The sequence below is a fragment of the Onychostruthus taczanowskii genome, unplaced genomic scaffold (assembly GCF_017590055.1).
Source record: "Onychostruthus taczanowskii isolate IOZ18803 unplaced genomic scaffold, ASM1759005v1 scaffold28, whole genome shotgun sequence".
Lineage (NCBI taxonomy): Eukaryota > Metazoa > Chordata > Aves > Passeriformes > Passeridae > Onychostruthus > Onychostruthus taczanowskii.
Genome location: NW_024500128.1, coordinates 6,839,365 through 6,860,159, shown reverse-complemented (window position 1 = coordinate 6,860,159; position 20,795 = coordinate 6,839,365). Strand labels below are relative to the sequence as shown.

Here is a 20,795-nt window from a genome sequence, read left to right as displayed (position 1 = left end):
TGCATTAACTACAAATCATGAATCATGGACATCTTGTTCCTGCATTTGTAAGATTAAAGCAGGCTATATAAATAAAAGTCATTACAGGGTTTTTAAGGGGATGATCATGCTTGCTTCCAGTAGCAAATTACCTTTATATTGCCTCTAATGGGAGAGACACTGCATTCTACTCCTATAGTTACTGCACATCAGCTTTTTTTTTTTTTTTTTTTTTTTTTTTGGGCTAGTGCTGCTGTTTCCTACTGCAGTGAGCTCCACTGGATAGAGTCTAAGCAAACACAAATACTGGGTCCATTCCTGGACTTCCCAGTGATCCCCTGAGAAAGTATTTAATTATCTAAAACTACATGAGCATTAAGAAAAATATAACATAACAGGCTTCCATCTGTGGGCTGGTTAAAAACACTTAGGATTTGGTCTGGAATTGAATTCTAAAGCAGAAGTTGTTGTCAGCAAACCTACAGTTCATTTCTGCATTCTCCAAATGTCCCATCTCTACAATAGCTCCCAACCAGGTTTTTGGGGCATCTCGTTCTGGCCTAAAACTCTCTGGTTACTGAATCAAGATTTGATTTATTGCTCTTTCTTTGTCTTTCCTCATACTTGCTTGACTCCAAACCTTTTGGGCACATACAATAAAGGCAAAGGTGATCCAACTGCCTTAGACCCCAGGATTACTGCCAAGTCTCCAAGGCTACCTTTTTTTCTTATAGTCCCAATCTTGTATCTTGTATCATAACTTTACCTTTGCAAGGAGGTAAATATTGCACCAAAAGAAGCTTCTTTTGCTTTAAACTTCACAGGCGAGTAGTGTAACTCCATGGATTGTTTGAGCACTGGTCCCAAATTCAATGTTCCTACGCTACTAGACTGGACCGGAATAAAGTATTTTCAGGATACCAAGTTTTCTGTGTCAGACCTCTTGCTTCATGATTTCACCTCTAAAACATAAAATCTCCTCTGTTTTCTGTGAACATTTTCCTTTGGCTGGCTGACCAAACAGTGTGAAATAGAGGCCCTGATACCCCTAAAGAGAACATATCTCATTCACATAAAGCTTCTTTCTGTCTCTCAGTTTTGATACTGAAGTTCACTTCCTGTTTCCTTTCCTACCTTCTGAGGATATTCCACTTTTTACCCCATCTACTTCAGTACTGGTTTGGGAGAAAATGCATTTTAAGAGGAATGCATGTATTGGATATTTTTCCTTGGGAAAATAGAAACTATGTTTTGACTAACCATTTATGCAAAGATAAATGAATACATACAGACATGCAGAAATACTCATGGCTCTTTACATAAGAAATCTTAGAGTATAGTAAAAGATGATTCATAATATCAAACTGGAATTGTAAAGCACCAGTGTCCAAGTTTCATATTACAAACTAGGGAACAATGACTCATCTTCAAATCTGAGTAAAAGTTCAAAGGAGAATTCAAGTCTCTCCAAGATGCTATTAAATCACAAGGAATGGCAATGGGTAGCAAATCTGTTTTGCCTCGTGCTGCCACAGGGTATTGCAGGCTGTGATCACATTTATCTTATCCTGCATTATGTTTCAGTTTGTGGGGGCATGCTAATACATACCTCACTTAAAGTCTCATGTTGCTTTCCTCTTACTGAATTCATCTTCTTGGCAGAATCAGCATGGAAAAATGATTGCTGTTTTTCCAGGAAGCTAATGCAGCCATGCAACAATTTTTTTATTCACACAGTTTCATGGGATGCATTGAATAAGCAATACTAATATTTCTGTGTTTACTCCCAGAGACCATTTTTGCTCTTGGTAAGTTGAAGCACATTTATTCCGTAAATGCAAAATGAAAGTTGTACTAAATGCTATAGTTTCCATAGCCTACAGAGGAAAGGTGGATGTAGTCTATTTATTTCCCTATTTATCAAGCCATGTGTGCAGTCAGGTGATTTGCAGAGTTTTTAGACTTCCAGATAGGTGTTTGGGAATCAAGCTGCTTGCAAAAGTGGGGAATTTGGATGCCACTGGGTATTCTGTAAAATTTCAGTGTCTGTGCCTGAGGGAACATTAACAAATTACACTCTTTCTTCCCAATCTTGACAAACCTTGTTCAGCAGTGATGGGAGCATGCAATGCAGAACACAGATGATCCATTAGCAGAGACAGTTTCTTTACATTAATTACACTTTCAAGAGGTTTTAGGACATAATGAATATAAGAAATGCACATGTCCTTCTTTCAATTTTAGCAATGAATTCTGCAGTATGATTGTAACTTCTTCTAAGTTTTCTTTTCTTCAGGTAGGATGATGAAATCCCTCACCTTTCTTCAGCATTCATATTTTTCCTATAAATAGCAGACAATTAGTGTGGAAAGAGGAGGAAGACAGATTTCTGGGAATTAGTTCAGTTTTGTGCATTAAGTTTCTGTGTCTTAGGTGGACAATTGTGTAAATCATATTGGCAGGTTCCAGCCAAGACCCAGCTGGCAAGATAGGCAAGTTTTCCAGTATAACTGGGAACTCTATGGACTTTTTGGCTGCCAAAAGTCCACCTCCGTTCAGGTGACTTGCTGATTTAGCTGCTAATTAGTTCTGTGCAATTAACTTCCAACGCTCATAATCACTGTGATGTCTAAGGTACTTGTAAAACTGATGAATTTGTATGTATGATTTCTCTAAAGTGCAGAAATATTCCAAGTATCATTTTCCTGATGAAAAGCTGGAACAGAGACCATTATCTGTTAATAATGTTCTACATGTTAATTTTGGTAATGGTTTTGTTATATTAAGCTTTTCTACAGATCATGGAGCAACAAGTCATCTTCATTCCTTCAAGTCACATAGAACAATGAAGAAAATTATCAAAGGACAGGCACAGTGCATTCAAGCAGTCAGTATCCGGTACCCTACTGGTTTTGGTGTAGGAGAAAAAAAAAAAAAAAAAAAAGAGAAGAAGAAAAGAAGTACAAAATTTGTATGTTTAGCTCTTGTAGCTGCACAGTTAGATGCACTCATTTAGTGCATTTAACTGGAAAATTAGTTGGTAGTCTCTGCCTTCAGTCATCTAATTCAAAGTCCCCCTAGAAGTCAGTGATTGAGCCCAGCTGGTTTTAGTTTTACAGTCATGCTCTCTCTGGGTGGAAGCAGCACAGAAATAAAGCAGCACTCTGCTTTAGCACAGTCCATTTCCACCTATGTGTTTATGTTGTCTTGTAGCAGGTTCTCAGTGTATTGGCTTTTTATCAAACACTGACAAAATGAGTGCAGTGGTGAGGACCAAGGCCTTCAAGTTTCTGGGAACAATTGAGGAAGGTAATGATACAAATATCTTTATATCACTTTTTAAATTACCTCCTTGTCTTTTTAATGTCATTCTCAAGTCATCTCTTAGGATTTGGTATTTATATCATAATATGGACTGCACAGCTACATATGTGTACAGAAAATCTCTTGTTTTCCTGTTTATATGTAAGCTACCATAGAAGTTAGGTGATGTTCTTTCTATTTTCTCTCTTCACTACAGCCACAGCAATACATATGTGAGAGCACATATTTCCAAACAAGACTGTCAGACTACAGCTTAAAATTTGGCATGCAGTGAAGTGCCTACATGTATTTCTACCCCTAACAATGGACAAAATGTAACACTGTTCCTAAATTACTGATTTCTGCTAAATGGTGGAATAGAAGCACACTGAGCTAAAGGTCATGACATTTCAAGTTGCAAATTTCCAGACGGTAATGTTGGAGAAAAAGATCTAAATAAACTACCTACTTCTCATCAATAAAAGGAACTTAAATACATTCCTCTGTAGTTAAAGGTGAATGAAAAATAATGAGAAGCAAAATTATTTCTTTTCACTCATTCTCTTATATTCATTTATTTTCATTCAAATTTAGACTTTTTTAATGTATTGCTTGATTGGTTTTGGAATTGGTCAAATAATAGCAGTTCTTACTGTTACAAAGTAGTAACTCTTTCGCCCATAAATTACATTTCTTATCCACTACTACTCAAATAATTTGATATATGCCTCATGTCCACTGCTTTTACATTTTGAGAGTAAATTTAAGAAGACCTTCATTTGGTAGAGCTGGGTAAACTGACCTATACAGATATAAATGTGCGGACAAACCACCTTTTCTGAAAACAACAATATTTCACTTCAATACTTCCAGCTTTATACAGCGCCTGTGAACTCATCCCACTCTTTGATCTTGAACCACTTGGTGATTTCAGTCGGAGGCAAACATCTTAAATACACTAAGACACTGAAGTTATGTGAAATGGCATCGGGTAGGGGAAGATGTAAGAGATTTCCTGCCAGGAGAGATAGCTATGCCATGAGCATAACTTGTGCTAAGCTCAGAAGAAAAAGTGTTTGGGGAAAAGTGCTTAGAAATACCCTCCTCACAGGGTAATCTTCAGAGCTTGCTCTTTCTGAGAAACTAAATTACCTTGGAGATAGAAATCTGTAGGAAACTTAGCTTTAGTTTCAGTCTGCACAGACAAACATGTTTCTAAGAACAACATTTTACAGAAGAGGAATATGCCCAAAGGCAAACTGAAAACTGAACACAAGGTAAATATGGCAATATTCCTCTTTGTTAAATTAGCTGATGCTGAGTGATTAGTACTATTGTTCAGCTCAGCTGTTAACTCTTAGCTGATTTCCTAGTGCTTAATTCACAGACAATTTCAAAGAGATTTATGCATGAACTGAGAGTTAGACATAGACTTAAATGTGGTACTGACACAAGCATTGTATAAGTGTATATTTAATGTGAAATATTGTGAATCCAGGCTTCAGCAACATCCTTAAGCATTCTGAATTTGAAGGGATTACTCACATCTCTACAGATCCCTGCAACCTTGAGCACCACATTGAATTATGAGGTAGTAAAGGATCAGTAAGAATATTCTCTAGATTTGTGGAGTGGGTTGAACCACTGAATTCTGTTGGTATTGAAAGAAGCCTCAATCAGTTAGTTACTTCTGATCTGCATCTGGCTTGGCAACCAGTCAAGAAGAACAACAGCGCTCACTTCCTATTCATGTATTATGCACAATTTTGCTTTGAATACCTTGTTTATTCTAACACAAAGGCTGAATTTTAATTCCATTTTGGTACTACACCAGTGGGAAAATGTGAGAATTGAGGGTGCCACTCAACTATTGAGCCACAGATCAATAGACAAAAAGTTTTTAAATGGCTTTGAAATGCCTGCATAGATAAAGCTATATCCATTATTCTTCTTTCTGCTACTGGGCAGAAATAATAAATATTTTAAGGACCTCAAAATAGATGGAAGTAGTAATATTGACTAAGCAGAAACTGTTTGCCAGGAGATTAGGCCTTAGTTGGTAGGATTTAAATATGCTTGGCATGTCAAAGCAATGTGACAAGTCAGTGTTTTCATAATGTTCTGTGTCTACCTCATAACTTGTTGTGAAAGGATGATGGCTGTTGCCAGCTTGCTTTGTTCTTAATAATATTTTTAAAGATAAGAAAGTGAAATGGCTCCATTTCAGGAATTAAGTCATCTCCTTGTGCCAAAATACTGACAAGCAGTCTTGGTGAGAGAAGATAAATGAGAGTTCTGACTCCAGCATCACAAAAAAGAAATCGACATAGCTTGAAAGGAGCCTTGCTGTTTAAGCTGAAGTTACTTCTTTTATCGTTGCAGATGTGGATGTCAAGTGAGTTTCCTATGTGAATTTTTGTAATACGAAATGGAACAGACTGTTGAACTCAGGCAATTTTAAAAGTCAAGGATAATTTTAGGGAAGGGGAAATCAGAAGAATCAGCAAGTAAAACACACAAATCTCAGTCAAATTATAGCATCAGCTGTATAGCACTATTTGCTGCCCACATCTAATCGTATATTGGCCACCTTGTCTTTGCCACTGTCACTGATTCTTTCAGCTCCCTCAAAATTGCACTTGCAATGCCTTCCTCTCCCTTCATGCTGACAGTATTTAAACCCCTAGTGAATAGTTCTCTGTGGACCTCCATTCCAGTATAAAAAGTCCTCTTTCCTATGGGTACAAAATGGAAAAATTCCCACTCAGACACTTACCCAGCACAGCAACAGCAGTAGCTCCTGACAGTAAGTATGAAATGGATGATGTCCATCTGGGGCTTCCTCTGCTCTTCTTTCTTTGCCTGTACTTCTGCTTGGCTGCCTGAGTACCTTCCATTCATCTGGGACCGGGAACCCTTTGAGCAGAGACTGTTTATTTTGAAACTCCTGTGAACACTGTAATGCTTGATCTGTGATTGATGCTTCCAAGCTGTGGGGTGAGACTGTATTGACCTGCCTTACCTGATGGAAAATACTGCTGGCTCATGAAGGAAGTGGCATAAAGGTCACAACTGAGATAAGAAGTAAAATAATTTATTACAGATGATTCAGGCAAACAGGAAAACCAGCTGTCAGCAGTTCAGAAGACGAGTCACTGCAAACCTTCACCTCCTCACCTTGCAAGGATTCTTACATCACCTGTTACAGGCCTGCCTCTTTGCATCAATTTGCACACTCTGGTCTGTTTCAGCTAAGAGTACTTCTTCAAAGTCAACATGCTCCTGAGCAGATGTGGCTCAGACCATGGAGTTCATTTATTGACGAAAATGCATGTTGAAATTTGGGCAGTGTAGTGGTTTGTTTTTCCAGTTTAAACACAGGTACAACAGACAACAAAGGAGGAACAGTATTGTTGGAAAATCATATATTAAATGGTTCCTTACTGAAAAAGTGCTAAAATTCCTACCATAGCGTAGGAAAAAAAAAAAAAAAAAGGCAATAGAAGCATATAAATATATCCTATATACACAAGCAGTACAACACAGATGTCTTGTAAGCAGGGATTAGTAGCAGGACACTGTTATAGAAACAGCACATATTTTCCCTTGGGAAACTTAAACCCCCACAAATGTAGTCCATTCAAGACCACAGAGAAACAATGTGCTGCTTATGCTCATTTCCTTTGCTTCTTGCTGAGACTGAGATTTTACAAACGAGGCTTCTGTACATTTCACATTCTGTTTAACAACTACCACGTCCTTGGATCAGCATCCTTTTGTCCATTAAAAAAAAAAATCTAAATGCATTCCTCTTCACCTTTATATTGTTATATTTCCCTTCATTAAACTGGACAACATTAAGTTATTTTCACTCTTCACTGCAGGAGCAAAATTGATGGAGTAGTTTTAGTAGAAGAACACAAGAGATTAATTTCAGACTAGTTTAATTTAAGCAGTTCCATGACAATAGCTGGAGACACACCTTCTGGGAAATGCAGATGCAAACTCAGACTGGAAGATAAGGTTTAGCGACATCAATGAGTTGCAGCTGCTGCATACTACTACATCTAGCAACATCTTTTTAGATCAGAGTCAGACTGAGCCCTAAAATAAGCAGCCATCCATCTGCTTTATGGCAAACTGCAACTGGATGGACATGAGGTGGCAACTGAATTCTTCATCACTCAACTCACATTTTCTTATTTGTCATTTTAATAGTGATTCCTGTGCAGGTCAGGTGCTCTTTCCCCTCCCATACACTACCTGTGATCGCCAGCTGAGTAACAAAGTAGGTCATTCGAGACTTCCGCTTCCTCCTCCAGGTAGAGAAGAGCACGATGGCATTTCCAGCAATTGTGACAATAAAGAGTATCCAAAGAGTCACCAGCTGCTCTGTCTGCAATGGAAAGAAGGGGAAAAAGCATATTGATGGGTGGATGGACAGTCACTTATCCTCAGACAAATGAGATGAGAACAGAAAACAGGAGTGGAATTTGAGTTTTGCCAATTGATTTCAACTATTTAGTCTAAATTACATTCTTGGGTTTTTTTTCAGAAAATACTTAACATGCATCACTGCTGGTGATGTTCATTCCAGTTTGGTTTGCAGTGGCTGTATATTACTTCTCTCTTCACAAAACCACTAGCAGTGTCTGTATTCTTCACTTAGTGCTAAAATGAGAGTCAGCTCTCAGCTTTCTTGTGCTGCTCCAGCAAGCTGTGAAATAACCAGCTGCCTCACTTCATAAGGAATGTTGATAGATGGGCTCCTTTGGAGAAATGGAGGAAAATAATACTTCTCTCTTCCCTAACTTCAGTGAGTGTGGGTCATTCACGAGCCCTATGAAATTCAGACATCCACTCCATGATCTAGATGTGCACCAGGACTGAAAAGGAAGCATGACCCACTAAAGAAAAGTATACTTGTGTAGCGACTGAAACGTGATGACAAAACGTCCCCTAGTGGTGTGTGCACAAAGAAAACAAGGTAAGAAAGCTGTTCGTGCTCTCAAAGCATCAGGATGGTCTGGCTGCAGGATCAACACCGTATGTGTCCACGTTCGGTTGTTTGGTGAGTGCACACCCAATTTTTACATCCTAGCTACTGTTTTAGGTTTTGTCAATGCAGTCGTTTGGGATCTTTCCATTCAAGACAACAAAGCCACAGCGTGGGAGTCACAGGAAGATGGAGGAGGCAGGTGGGGGCTGCAGCTGAGGAGGGGTGCCAGGTGCTGACTCTACAGACATGGCCTCAAGGACCTGTCCTGAGCAGACTGGGGGAAGGATGCTCTCTGTAAGACCCCACCTACCTGACTGCGCTGACAGAGCAGAAGCAAGGGAGAACACCCATTAAAAGCCACTCATTTGTAAGCCACTATGGGTGAGCAGAAACCAGAGCTCCTTCTGTTTGCAAAGAAAATAGCTCACTATGAGCGTGGGGTGGGAAGGTGAAATGAAAGGAATGGAGCAGGGACATGGAGCTTCCAATTTATAATTAGCTTAAGTCCCTCCTTGGCACTTAGCCTCACTCCTGGCCAGCAGTCATTGTCCCTCCATCGTCCCCCCTGAGCAGCCTCTCCTGGGAACCAGACTCAGCTTTGGTCCAGGTAGGAGCCACACTACCTTGTGGATCACAGGGTCATGCAGGGAAAGCCAGACCTGATGAGGAGCAATTTGATGTTGCACTCTGTGCCTGAGCCCAGAGATTAATTTAACCAAACAATGAAGGCTGTGTAGAGAGGATTTCACTTTTCCCAGCATGGTGATTTTCACCAACATAATCTACCACTCATGTCATCTCACCTAACTTAAAAGTTCTAAAGAGACACAACTATTCTAAATTGCCTTAGTATTGTCTAGGTAATAGCAGTGTCTCAGAGATGAGTCACCACTCATCTCACCTACCTTGGAATGGGTTGTCTCCACTGAATATAGAGTCACCTAGATGAGACAACCTGTGTGGGCTAGATACAGAGCTTTTCGATTAAAAAAAAAAAATCCATCTTTTTTGGGGTATCTGCAAATCTCTTGAATTTCTTAGAGACAAATTTCCTTAAAAATGTGTGGCAGAGATATGGTGGAAACTGTTTTTATGGGGAGCTTTTCTCAGTACAGGAATTGGAAGGAAATGTCTTTTAGGAAGACAATAAAATCATAAAAAATAAGATTTCACATCACTTTTGTCCTTGAAATCAATGATTTCTCCTCAGGGCTTGTTTTGGTTTTTCCATTTCAGAAAACATATTTCTCACATGAAGAAAACTAAGGGACTAGACTTGTTCCCATTTTCTTTGGTATAAAATCAGAATGGCATTTTCTTAAAAGGAATTATATTCCCGTATTTTACTGATATAGACAGAAGAAGGATCTGACACTCAAACCTTCTTATGATTCCCACTGAAGAAATAGCTATGGAGCATCAGAGGCTGTGTTAGAAGGGTAACAGCAGAGTACAAATGGTCAGATTAAATCCCTTCTGCCAATTTAAAAGCAATGCCTAGCAATTAAGCAATGTTAGACTCCAGAAATTAAACCAGGCTGCAAAGATAACTTAAAAATGCAAACACTGAAAATAGAGGTAAGTCTGGAAGGGCCATAGACAAAGAAATAAAGCCAAAATTTCTATTAATCTATTTGTGTGAGCTGCCATTCTGACAAAAAGGAAAAAGATCTCATTCCTGAGGATTAAGGAGCCCTAACAATGGGCAACTTAAATCACTGCAGCCTCTCTCAGTCTGTGTTAACTTGCAGAATGAAAACTTCCATGATTATTAATGGGATGCCCACTGTGATAAAGACCTTTGCAGAAGCTAGGATTGCAATTCAAAATTATCTTCATGAATTGGAAACGTGTACTAGGAAAAAAGCAACCTGCTGTCCAACAAGGAGAAGTGCAGGACTGCAGAGTAGTGAGCGTAATCACACTTGGTTGGACCAGTCTTCCAAACATCAACCCTCCCATGCAGCATACGTGCAAAGTGCCCCAGAACATAATGGCATTACCCTACCATGAGAGCTATGCCACCACCGCTTTGGGATCAACACCAGGCACATGTGCCTCTGCTCTAATCTTTCCATTGAACCATGCCCACTCCTGAGCACAGTGCTTCAAGAGAGACACACAAACGAGATGATATAAAGGATATAGTCAGGCAGAACCACTGAATGAATCAAGCTGCTAAATCCAGGAAAAGCTGACTGCAGGAAAAGATGAACATAGCCTTGAGGACACAAAAAGACTAATGTAAAAAAGTAAAGGACTAATCTCTTCTTTAGATCCACTGTGGACTGGACTAAAAATCAAAACTACAGTGCAGAATTCAGGATGAAAATTTAAAAAAAAAAAGAAGGCTTTAAGATATATCATAGATAGGGAGATTGATTGAGCCAGGAAAACTTCCATCTGTGAAGGCCTTAAAAATAGTTTTTAGATTAGACAGTTAGCTGATGGATCTGTGAATTTCACTCCAGGTGAATTATCTCTACTTTTATTCATCATCTTCAGGTTGTTTAGATATAGAAGTGTTTAGTTTCATGCCTTGTTCATTCATCAAACAAAAATCCTTTCTTAATAACAACCCTGAACAAGGTAATTTACAAAAAACAATCCTCAATGATATGTTGTGCAAACATCAGAAGCATTCTGATAAACAGGAAGATACCTCCCAAACTTCTTTTGACAAGGGCTTCTTTTGAAATGGGCATTAATAATTACACTAGATGAGAATGCCATGAGAGACTATGCCACGAGAGCAGTTATTTCAGGTTAGAAAAGCTAGAGATGCTGTTGACATTATTAAGGTCACCAACAAATGAAAGTCAAGAGGATTTCCTTGGTTTGACTCGAGCCATTGCACATGCTGCTGTTCCACAAGGCTGCTGTGTTTGGAGCATGGAAGTGCTCAACATCCAGAGGGCATATTTGGGTTTTGCTATGTTGCTCCAAGGTAAAAACCAGGCTGAGTCAATGAAGAAAATGCCTCTTCATGGGTGAAATGTAAGCCAGAAAACCTGTCTGAAATAGTGTGCATTTTCCTTCAGCTATAAAAAAAGGCTTGTAATTTTCTTTCTTTAATAAAATTTCTGAATGCAGAGGCTGGAATAAGTCTAACAAGAGGTGTATTCTGCTTTATATTTGAGGCAGAGATCACCCCTGCAAACTCCTTTAATCGAGACCATAGTTAAATCCTTTTGGAGATTTGGATAGCATTTTGGTATCAAAATGCCATCCCTCCTTCCAGTTCTCCCCAGACAACTTCCTTGCTCTGTTTTCTCTCAGGATTTGTATCCTGCTTCCTGGGGAGCACCAGCTGTGGCTGTGGAATGGGGATATACCTGATAGCCCATTCCAGTGGAGGGGCTGTTGCTCTTGTCTTGAGGTGCAAAAGCCTTTGTCTGATATTAGAGTTGCCTAAAGTTGCCTAATAGAAAGAGAGGTTCAACTAGCAATGGACAAAGATTATTTGTACTTGAACAGGGACCCAATCTGAAACAGTTTAGCTCTAACTGCTGAGGCTGCTGGGGAAACAACCTGGAAAAAATAGGTTTCAGGCAAGAAATGAGCAAATAGAAAAAGAGAGGGAGGGATATTCCATGCCTGGAGTGGCTGACTGGCCCTTAATACGAGGACTGCAGGCCTGTGGTAACTTTTTGGTCCTGCTGACCTGGTATCTTTCTGCACCATCTTCTTGGTCTCCTGGGTGCAGAAGAGGCACGATCCCTCATATCACAAGCCAGTAGCAGCTTAAGTCTCTGAACAGCTTTTTCTTGACAGTTGATAAGCTCTGGGAATACACAAATGATCTTGCCTTTGGTATATTTTAAAAATTATGGGGTTAGCATAGCAGCAATTGAGATTGTAAGGAGAGCTGTAATCATGATGCAAGCCAAGCAATTTCGCAAGAGTGCTCTTAACACATAAAAAGAATATATAAATCCCCTTGTTAAATTGGGTGACTGTCATGCTCATGGTCAAGTTCACCACTAGTAGATTGCATTGCACTTTCTTGAAGGAGGGGAAAATAGAGAAAAATCTTTTCTCATTCTCTAAAATAATCACATTAATTTCAGACCATGTAGAAAAATGGAGCAGTCTAGATTAGCAAATTTTTTTTTATCCTACTGTAGAAGATCTGGAATCTTGAACATTGAAAACTGAAAATGATCAGGACAGATTTGCTATTTTAACATCCTCCATTTAGGATGGAAACTTAAAACCCTTAAAAAAAAAAAAAAAAAAAAAAACAAAAAAAACTCCCAAAAACCCAAACAACAAGCCCCCCCAAAAAATAAACACCAAAAAACAGGATAATTAATTTCCTGGAGGCAGATGGGTGCCATGCAGTTTGAGTGATTTCTGTCAGGGATTTATAATCAGCTTATCTCTAAGGCAAATTGCACTTAGGATTGCACTGCAACACTAAAGGGAATAAAAGAAATACACCCATTAACCCAGTTAGGGAGTTTTAAAGGTACTGGCTAAACCTCTGATATAATTAATTGAATTTTTAAATAAACAAAGCAAAAATAATAAAACACCTCTTTTCCATACTGCCAGATTCCTAAACAGCACAAACTCTAGAGGAGTCTTTTGGGGTCTAAGTGCTGCCTACAATTATCTGGCAGGAGGGTGCAGAGAAGATGGAGCCAGATTCTTCTCAGATGTGCACCATGTCCACAAACAAGGGTTGCAGCCTGGGACATCTTGGTATGACATTACAAGAAAAGTGTTCTTCATGATGGGGGTCAAGCACTACGAAGGGAACCCAGAAAGGTTGTGAAATTTCCACCCCTAGAGATATTCAGAACTTAAATGGACACTGCCCTGAAAAATCTGGCATCATTTGGATTTGCTTTCAAGTGGTTGGTTCAGACAACCTCCATAAGTCCTTCTCTACTTGAATTATTATGCACACACACAAGTATGCAAAAGACCTATTTTCTTAACAAGTATTCTTAAAACTAGAAGATACTTAAACAGACATAATCAGATTAGTGATTTGCACACGTTGCATATTATTTGTTGTATCACAGAAACAAACAGAACAGCTCAGACCTTTCTGGGAATCTTTACACAAATTAAAATTTGCTCTGCTAGTAAAGAGTATGAGTGTAAAGGCTACTGGCATGGAAATGGCAAAAACATAATTGTCTTAAGAAAAAGGACTTTAAAAGTATAAGATGGCATTTTTCTTATATTTATTTGAAGTCCTGAGATGAAGAATTACCACCAGGTTGATCAGCTTAAACTGTGGGCTTTCAGAAATGAAGTGTGATGCTACTGAAGGGGTAATGACTATGGTTATGCTTTCCACCAAAATAAAGGATCTTTAATACACAAAAAAAGAACAAACTTGGTTAAACTTCCAAGGAAACATCCATATTTCTTCCTGTGCTGAAACTTTCTACACAAGTTAGATTGTGAAAACCCCCACAACCTAACAGCAATGTGCTTGAAAAAAAGCTGTAGGTGCATTGAGTATACTTTAAATGTAGACAACAGTTCTAACTGTCAAGAAGGAAAAAAGTAAGAGGCACCAAATATCTTACAAGAAGAGGCACAAACAAACAGAATACTTGGGCTAGAAGTAAGATTCACGCAACAAATGCTAATGACCTGAATATGAAGATCCAAATCATCTCCTAATGCTCAAGAAAAGAAAAGTTGAAAAAAAAAGGCTGAAAAGTTCTTGATTCATTTGCTGATAGACCTTGTCTCAATAAGAAACATGCTCAAACAACTGGGCAGGTCACCGAAATCTTCAGCCTTAGCTGTCACAAGCAGCAGGAAGTTGTACTGTCCACCCCTCTAATACAAATATGTTTCGAAAGAAGGTTCACCATCCAGCAAGGCAAAACTGAGAAGATGTTTCTACATAGATTTCACACAAGATATTCCTGAAAATTTTGGGAAAACAATTTGATTGACACTCAAAAACCCAGGGAAAACTCATGTGAAGGTAAGAAAGACTGGGAGAAAAGAAAGTTCAAAGCTAAGTTTTATATTTTATCATTGAAAGTGCTTCCATTATGATTGAATTTGGGAGAAACATATTTCAGCAGGCAACAAGCCCTCTAGGAGTTAATTTTTTTTTAAATTAGTATGGCCTGGAATGGAGCCTGATTCAAAGTGCATAAACACCAGTTCAGCCCCAGGTTTGACTCTGGGACTGCTGCTTTCTCATTTAAATGCTACTGGTTGTGCTTGATAGCCCTGCTATCCGCTGTGCAGGGGCTGCCTCGCTGAGCTGCTTTCTAACTGATTGCCTGGGTTATCCTAACAGCCCAAGGTTATGGAACATTCTGACAAAGCTGGGATGCGCTGCCACACGAAACCTTCACCAACACATCAAATATACTGGCAGCAGTCAGTTCCCAAGGAGTCCTTATCGTTGGAAAAAACACACTGCTGGAAGGAATGCAAGTTGATTTTTTCTGTTCTGTTGAACTTGAAAAGCAGTTTTGTATGAGTTTGTGTCGATATGGTATTACATTCATATGTTATGTTTATGTGTTACATAGAGGAAAGATCAATATTTTCTTCCTTTCAGACTTAGGAAAACAGAAAAGCTGAGAAAGTCTATTCACTAAATCTGGACACTTCCTCATGGAAAGGGGCAACTTTGTTATCAATATTACTTTCTCATCTTTTTGAAATCTAGCAATTTTTTTTTTTTTTTTTGTAAACCTCTCTTCTTTTAAAAAATCTATTTCTTAGCTCTGACTTCATCATCATGAATGAGCAGGGTCATCCCTTCAGTGTACACAATCTAATGCATGCTGATTGCAATGATCTTTCCAACCTCAACAGCTGAACAAGCCCCCACTCTGTCCCAAAATCCTCTATCGGTGTGATGGTGACAGTCAGTAACAAATGTGATTAATTAAATTAAATTCTATCACCAAATAGTTCTTATTTTCCATTCTGTTGTGATTTGGTACAAGACAGATAATAAATGTGGGCAGTACTGTTCAGTTATTGCAGGATGTTTCACCCATTGTATTCTAGGAAAATTCCACAGAATTAGACAGATATTCCTGATTTAAATTTCATCAGAAAACATAAATTTTTAATGGCATACCTATTTTTTTTGTGGAATATTTTTAATGCAGAAACATAATATTAGATCACTCAAAGGTCCATCCATAATTTTATGATTTTTGGCAGCCCTATTTAAAACTCCAAAGTGTTATTTTTCTTAATTGTTTAAAATTATTACGCGTCTCTAGTCAGTAAAATTAAAATATCTCAAAAAATGTAAAAGATTTATACTTTCTAAGCATATTTATGTAGGAGAGGCAGACAGGTGCAACCCACGTGCCTGTGTGGAGCACATGGACAGCAGTATGAGGTTTGCTATTGTGGAACATCCCAAATCAGTTGGCTCAGAGCTGCTCCCTGTTGGGTTGTCATACTGCAACATCCCTTCTGTGCTGTGTTTAAGCCCCTGGATGAGGCCAGCCTGGCCAACAGCACTGCAGCAGCAGTTTTCCAAGGAGATCATTCTCAGCACAGCACCTCAGGAATAGCAACAGTCATTACAGCATATTGCAGAGGCTATGTTCAGGAGTCCCTTACACCTTATTTGTATAAACTTAATCCTCCTCCTCCTCTCCCTGACTAAAAGATTGCAAAGTTACCTCTGAATTATTTGATATGACTATTTTCTAAAATGTGTGATTGCATTTGCAGAGATTACTCCAGAAATTTGACAGCACCCATTATTATTTTCCTATTATGCATTCAATGATGGGATGCTCTGTGATATTTGCTTGAAAATCAGAATGAGCAATAGCATAAGCAAATACTTTTCAGGAGATAAAGCGACTCCTACTTTTGCATGAAAGGATAGGGACATTAGACTGTGACTTCAGCAGCCTCTGGAGCCAAATCCATGTAACTGGACAGTTCTACAAAACCTCTCAACATGTTGGTCTCCTCAGCTCTTTGCTGTTGATGGTAAATCCTAATCTTTGTAAAGAGCATTAGCTCCATGGATAAGCAGCCCATGTTTTTAGAGTTGTGCTTACTTGTGCTAGGTTGTGCTGTGCTGTTTAATATCTGAGCTCCATGGGCTAAAACACATAGGTACAGGGAACGCTGCAATGTTGGGGGAGTACAGTCAAAGACATATGTTTAAAATAATTTCTGATGGTTTTGATAGGCACACAGTTCCTCCTGAAAGCTGTAACACTTCAGTGTAACACTTCACTGCTGCACTGTTTCTGCATGGCACAGGGACCAGGGCTCATGGGGGAGAGGAAGGGCCGTGTCAACATTTGGGCCAATGATTGAGGCTCCCACTTGGCAGGGGGACACTGGGGTTCCCAACAACCCTGGATGTAAGCAACAAAACCTTTGTGTCCTGCGGTACAGCTGGGGACTCTACAATGCAGGAAGCAAAATGTTCTACTTGATGGATTCCCAGCTCTGCTGGGAGGTAGGAAATGATGGTGGGAACACAGTCCTACTGAGAAAACTCACAGTTGCTGCTCGCTTTCTCTTTTTGAGCACTCCAACCTTTACTTTCCTGCATAAAAGCAGGGCATCTTCTTTCTCAGCAGACCTCTTAAAACAGAGATGATCCCTATGCAATCTTTGTGAGGGCAAGCACATGCTCCTACCATTGTGAAAACTTCTGGGCTGTTTAGTATCTGGCAGGAGGAGATGCTTCCTCCAGCCCTGACAAAGTCTCCCAAACCTGGCACAAAATCAGGCCAAACTTATTCTAAGATTCCACCTTTTCTCCAGGCAGGTTTCTGGTTTGTACCATGTCAGGTTTGCAGAGTTAAGAAGGTCCTAAAGTAGAGGAAGGCTACAGATATTTAGATGATTTCTGCTCTTTCTGGACTAGTGTATTTGGCAGGTGCTATTGATGCTTAGAGCCCTTTTACACATGGATTAAGCACATATGGAGGAGATTGTAAAGGGATGTAATGAACTCTCCTTTGACTTGGGAGATTGGAGCTGTAATTAATACCAATTTGCACATTTGTTCTGAATTAGGTGCTGAAACAGCCAGCAGAATTCCTTGTAGTTTAAGTCAGTAACCTACCTGGATACCCCACAGAAAGGCACCCAGGAAGAAAGATGATCTGGGTTTTCAATTTGCCATAACACAGCAGCAAGACCTAAATGGCAGTGGGAATGAGGCAGCGCCTTTGTCATGAAAAGCACCAGCTCATCTTGCATGCTGAGTGATGCATGGATATACCCAGTCCAGCCCCAAAAGCTGCCATTCTGTATGCCAAGAGTCAGTTTAGTTAGCCCACATGGCTCCAAATTAGACTTCATTAGCAAAGCTTTGATGAGCAGCTGGCCCTTCTGTAGTAATGACTACAAGAAGAAAATCTGCATTCCTCTAAGTGGAGGAAATGTTCCATTTTTGAGATAAAATAAATCAATAAAATTCCCCTCAGCCTTCCCCCCAAAAAGACAACAAAAATCTGAACTGGTAAAACATTCTCTAATCTGAAACTGTGCAGGGTTTAATTGTTAAGCAGAGGAATAGGCAGAAGCACAATTTTTTTCTGGAAGAGAAGCATTCACAGCTCAGCCTTTCTGTCACTGAAATACTCTAATGCACATTATTTTACTTTTGTCATGTTGCCACCACAGTATAACAGAGACATTAACTGGGGTGGGTACCAGCTCTCTTTTTGCAGGTCAGGAGGAAAAGAAGACACCAGCACATGCTTGTGTAGTTTGAGCAGCATGTGAGATACCCTGACAGCTGTCATTAGGTAAAATCTTTAAAAAGTCATCAACACAGGTACGGGGTGTCACTCCCTAGTCTTCTCTTATCAGTTTAGATCATGTTTTCCTATGGCTACTTTGCTAAGGTAGGTTACACCTGCATTTTCCAAGCAGAAATAGCTTGTGTGCTCTATCTGTACACAGATTCTGGGGTCAGCCTGTGTAGTGACCACTCACCACCCTGCCTTCACAGCCAGCCACAGGTTACAGTGTGTTTGAAAAGCCAAACCCTATTTGTAAACTACATTTTGAACACTGAACTCTGTTTTTCAAATTCATTCAGCCTTTTCCAAACTGAAACTTGAATTGTTTTAGCTGCTTAACTACAGCATTGTAAAGAGGAAGACGATGCTGCTTGGCTTGCTGAAGTGGGCAAGGATGCAGCCACAACATGGGCAGAGCTGGTGGAGGATGGCCAGTGGAGCTAACAGGTATCAGCAGCACCTTCCACATGTGGGTTTTACAGAGTCCTGAAACTGCTGGCAGGGAGCCCTCTCTTCCCTGCACGGTAGTCATCAGAGCAGGTGCTTTCTCCTTCCTTTCCTACAGCTGCACCAGCTGTCACCCTTCTCTAGAGTCAAAATATTTCCATGCCTATCAACAGCTAGTAATTTATGTGAAATCAGCTAGTCTCCTTGCAAAGTTCATGCTACATGTGCCAGAGCCAGGCAACCGGCAGAGACTCAAGAGCAAGTCTAATGAGAAGCCCTCAGCTACAGAATTGTTTCCTTTAGCAATGGATGAGCATGCATGACTATCCTTAGTTTCCTAATTATTGTAATTTACTCAATCTCTCCTATTAACAAGCATTTTTCTGCCTGGGGACTTTCTAATAATGGAATTAATTGTCACTTTTACCATTATAAAATACTGCTCCCATGACATTGTTCAGATTTATAGTCCTAATTGTGAAAAGAAGAAAGGAGATAAAGAGAAAGTTGTTAAAATATTTTTCTCGTCTCTTGTGATTTTTTTTTTTCAAGAGCATTTTAGGAGTCTAACATGGAGAGGAAAAAAAAAAAAAGGAATAAAAAATAATTTTCACCCTTGAAGTCCTAGGTAGGAAGTATTACCTTATTACCTTATAAGCAGCATGTTAAAAGAGACCCTCACTAATTAAGACTGGCACTATGGATCACCTCTTTCTTCATCAGGGTTGGGAACCTGCTGTAATTCCACTGATTCCACTAAGATTTTGTCAGAGCACTACCAATCTCACAGATACAAAAATTACTTCTGAGTATATCCCCTTTTACCTCACATGTTGTCAATGATATAAATGCCTGGCTCTTTCCAGGTGAAATTGATCTCTTTGGTGCCGAGCTCCAGAAGGAATGGCAGGGCACTCCTAGCCAGACTTTTTAATGACTTGAACTTGTACAACGTACCATAAAAATAAAGAAACACGTGGCATTCAGAACAAAATTAAGAAGTAGCAGCAACAGGCATAGAAATCTGAAGGAAATATGAACTTCAGAACTTCTCCAATCTTTTTCCTACATTTACATATTGCTAGGGTGATGTTTAGTTTTGGAGATGACTGAATACACTTCCCATTCAATTCAACAGCATTCACTACTGTATGACTCATCTGATGCATTCTTAACAACAGATTTCAAGAGACACTGCAACCCCCACTCAGCTCACAAACAAACAAACACACAAACAAAAACCAAATTACAACCTGTCCCTCATGATTAAAAAAACCCCAAACAACAAAAAACCTGTCTCACTTGTGTACAATGTTTGTTACAGCTGGAAAATTGAAAAGAAATCCCTTATGTCAAGATGATGCATCTCAAAAATTACATTAAAAATGTGTTAAAATAATGCAAGATTTTGACTAAAGATGCATGTATAATTACAATACCTCTACAGAAAATCAGTACCATCCTCTCTTGGAAGGGGATAGAGTCAGCTAAGACATGTAAATCTGAAGTCCAATTGCTACAAGTATTTTGCTTTTCAGTAAATGCCTCACACATGCTGTCAGCTGTTTTTGCAGGGAAAAAAAACCCAACAATATCTGGGGAAAAAAAGTTAAAGGATCTTAGTTGCCTCCCCACATATGTGCTGAAAATGCTCCAAAGCTGCAAGCATTTGAGAAAAGTAATGCACCCCTTAAAGTAATACCTTAAAGGAATAGTAAAAGGATCCCCACTCCTCTTCTGCCACCACTTCTGTGAAAGTCACCGTTTCAGTGAAAGTGACAAGGGGAAGATCCAGACAGCCGGTGCCTCCCTGGGAGCTGCTGCTGGCTTCTGTGGAGTTGACCTCCATCACTGGATTTTGCTTAAGTTGTCTAGGTGCTGGTTTTAGTAAGAGTTAATGCAGCCAGGCTTCTCCCGTAAAAGCGCAGCACAAAACCAGCTTCTCACTGGCTACCAGAGGTGTCGGGCTTCAGTGCAGCTGAGTGGTAGAAAAAAAAACAAAACAACAAAGCCAAGCTGGCATTCCTTTGAGCTTTCTTTTGGTGCAACTCTGACAACAGCCATCCACATGTTCTTCCCAGCAGCAACAGCCAGTGGCAGAGTCAGCACACATGGACCCAGCCATGTGCTTTGTCGACTCTGGATTATCTTGCACCCCCAGCTGTTAGCTCTGGAGTCAGGCACACCTGTAGAGGCATGGAGCTCCTCCCTGCACTAAGCCCAGGAGCCTGGGTATTCCACTCAGCAGCATTGCTTACTTACCTTAGCTGAGCTCAATATGATTTTGATTACCTTTAGTCTTATGGTATATCCATAAGCAAACACCA

At 39.6% G+C, this 20,795-nt stretch overlaps 1 protein-coding gene across 1 annotated transcript in view; it reads right to left on the bottom strand.

Moving 5' to 3' along the window:
• Nucleotides 1-20,317, bottom strand: part of NPSR1 (neuropeptide S receptor 1) — a 56,273-nt gene extending 35,956 nt beyond the window's left edge. Inside the window, exons 1-2 of the mRNA XM_041407857.1 lie at nucleotides 20,171-20,317; nucleotides 7,546-7,678 (exon numbers count right to left, since the gene is read on the bottom strand). Coding sequence (XP_041263791.1) covers nucleotides 7,546-7,678; nucleotides 20,171-20,317 — 280 coding nt within the window. The remainder of the gene's footprint in view (nucleotides 1-7,545; nucleotides 7,679-20,170) is intronic.
• Between the last annotated feature and the right edge of the window lie 478 nt (nucleotides 20,318-20,795).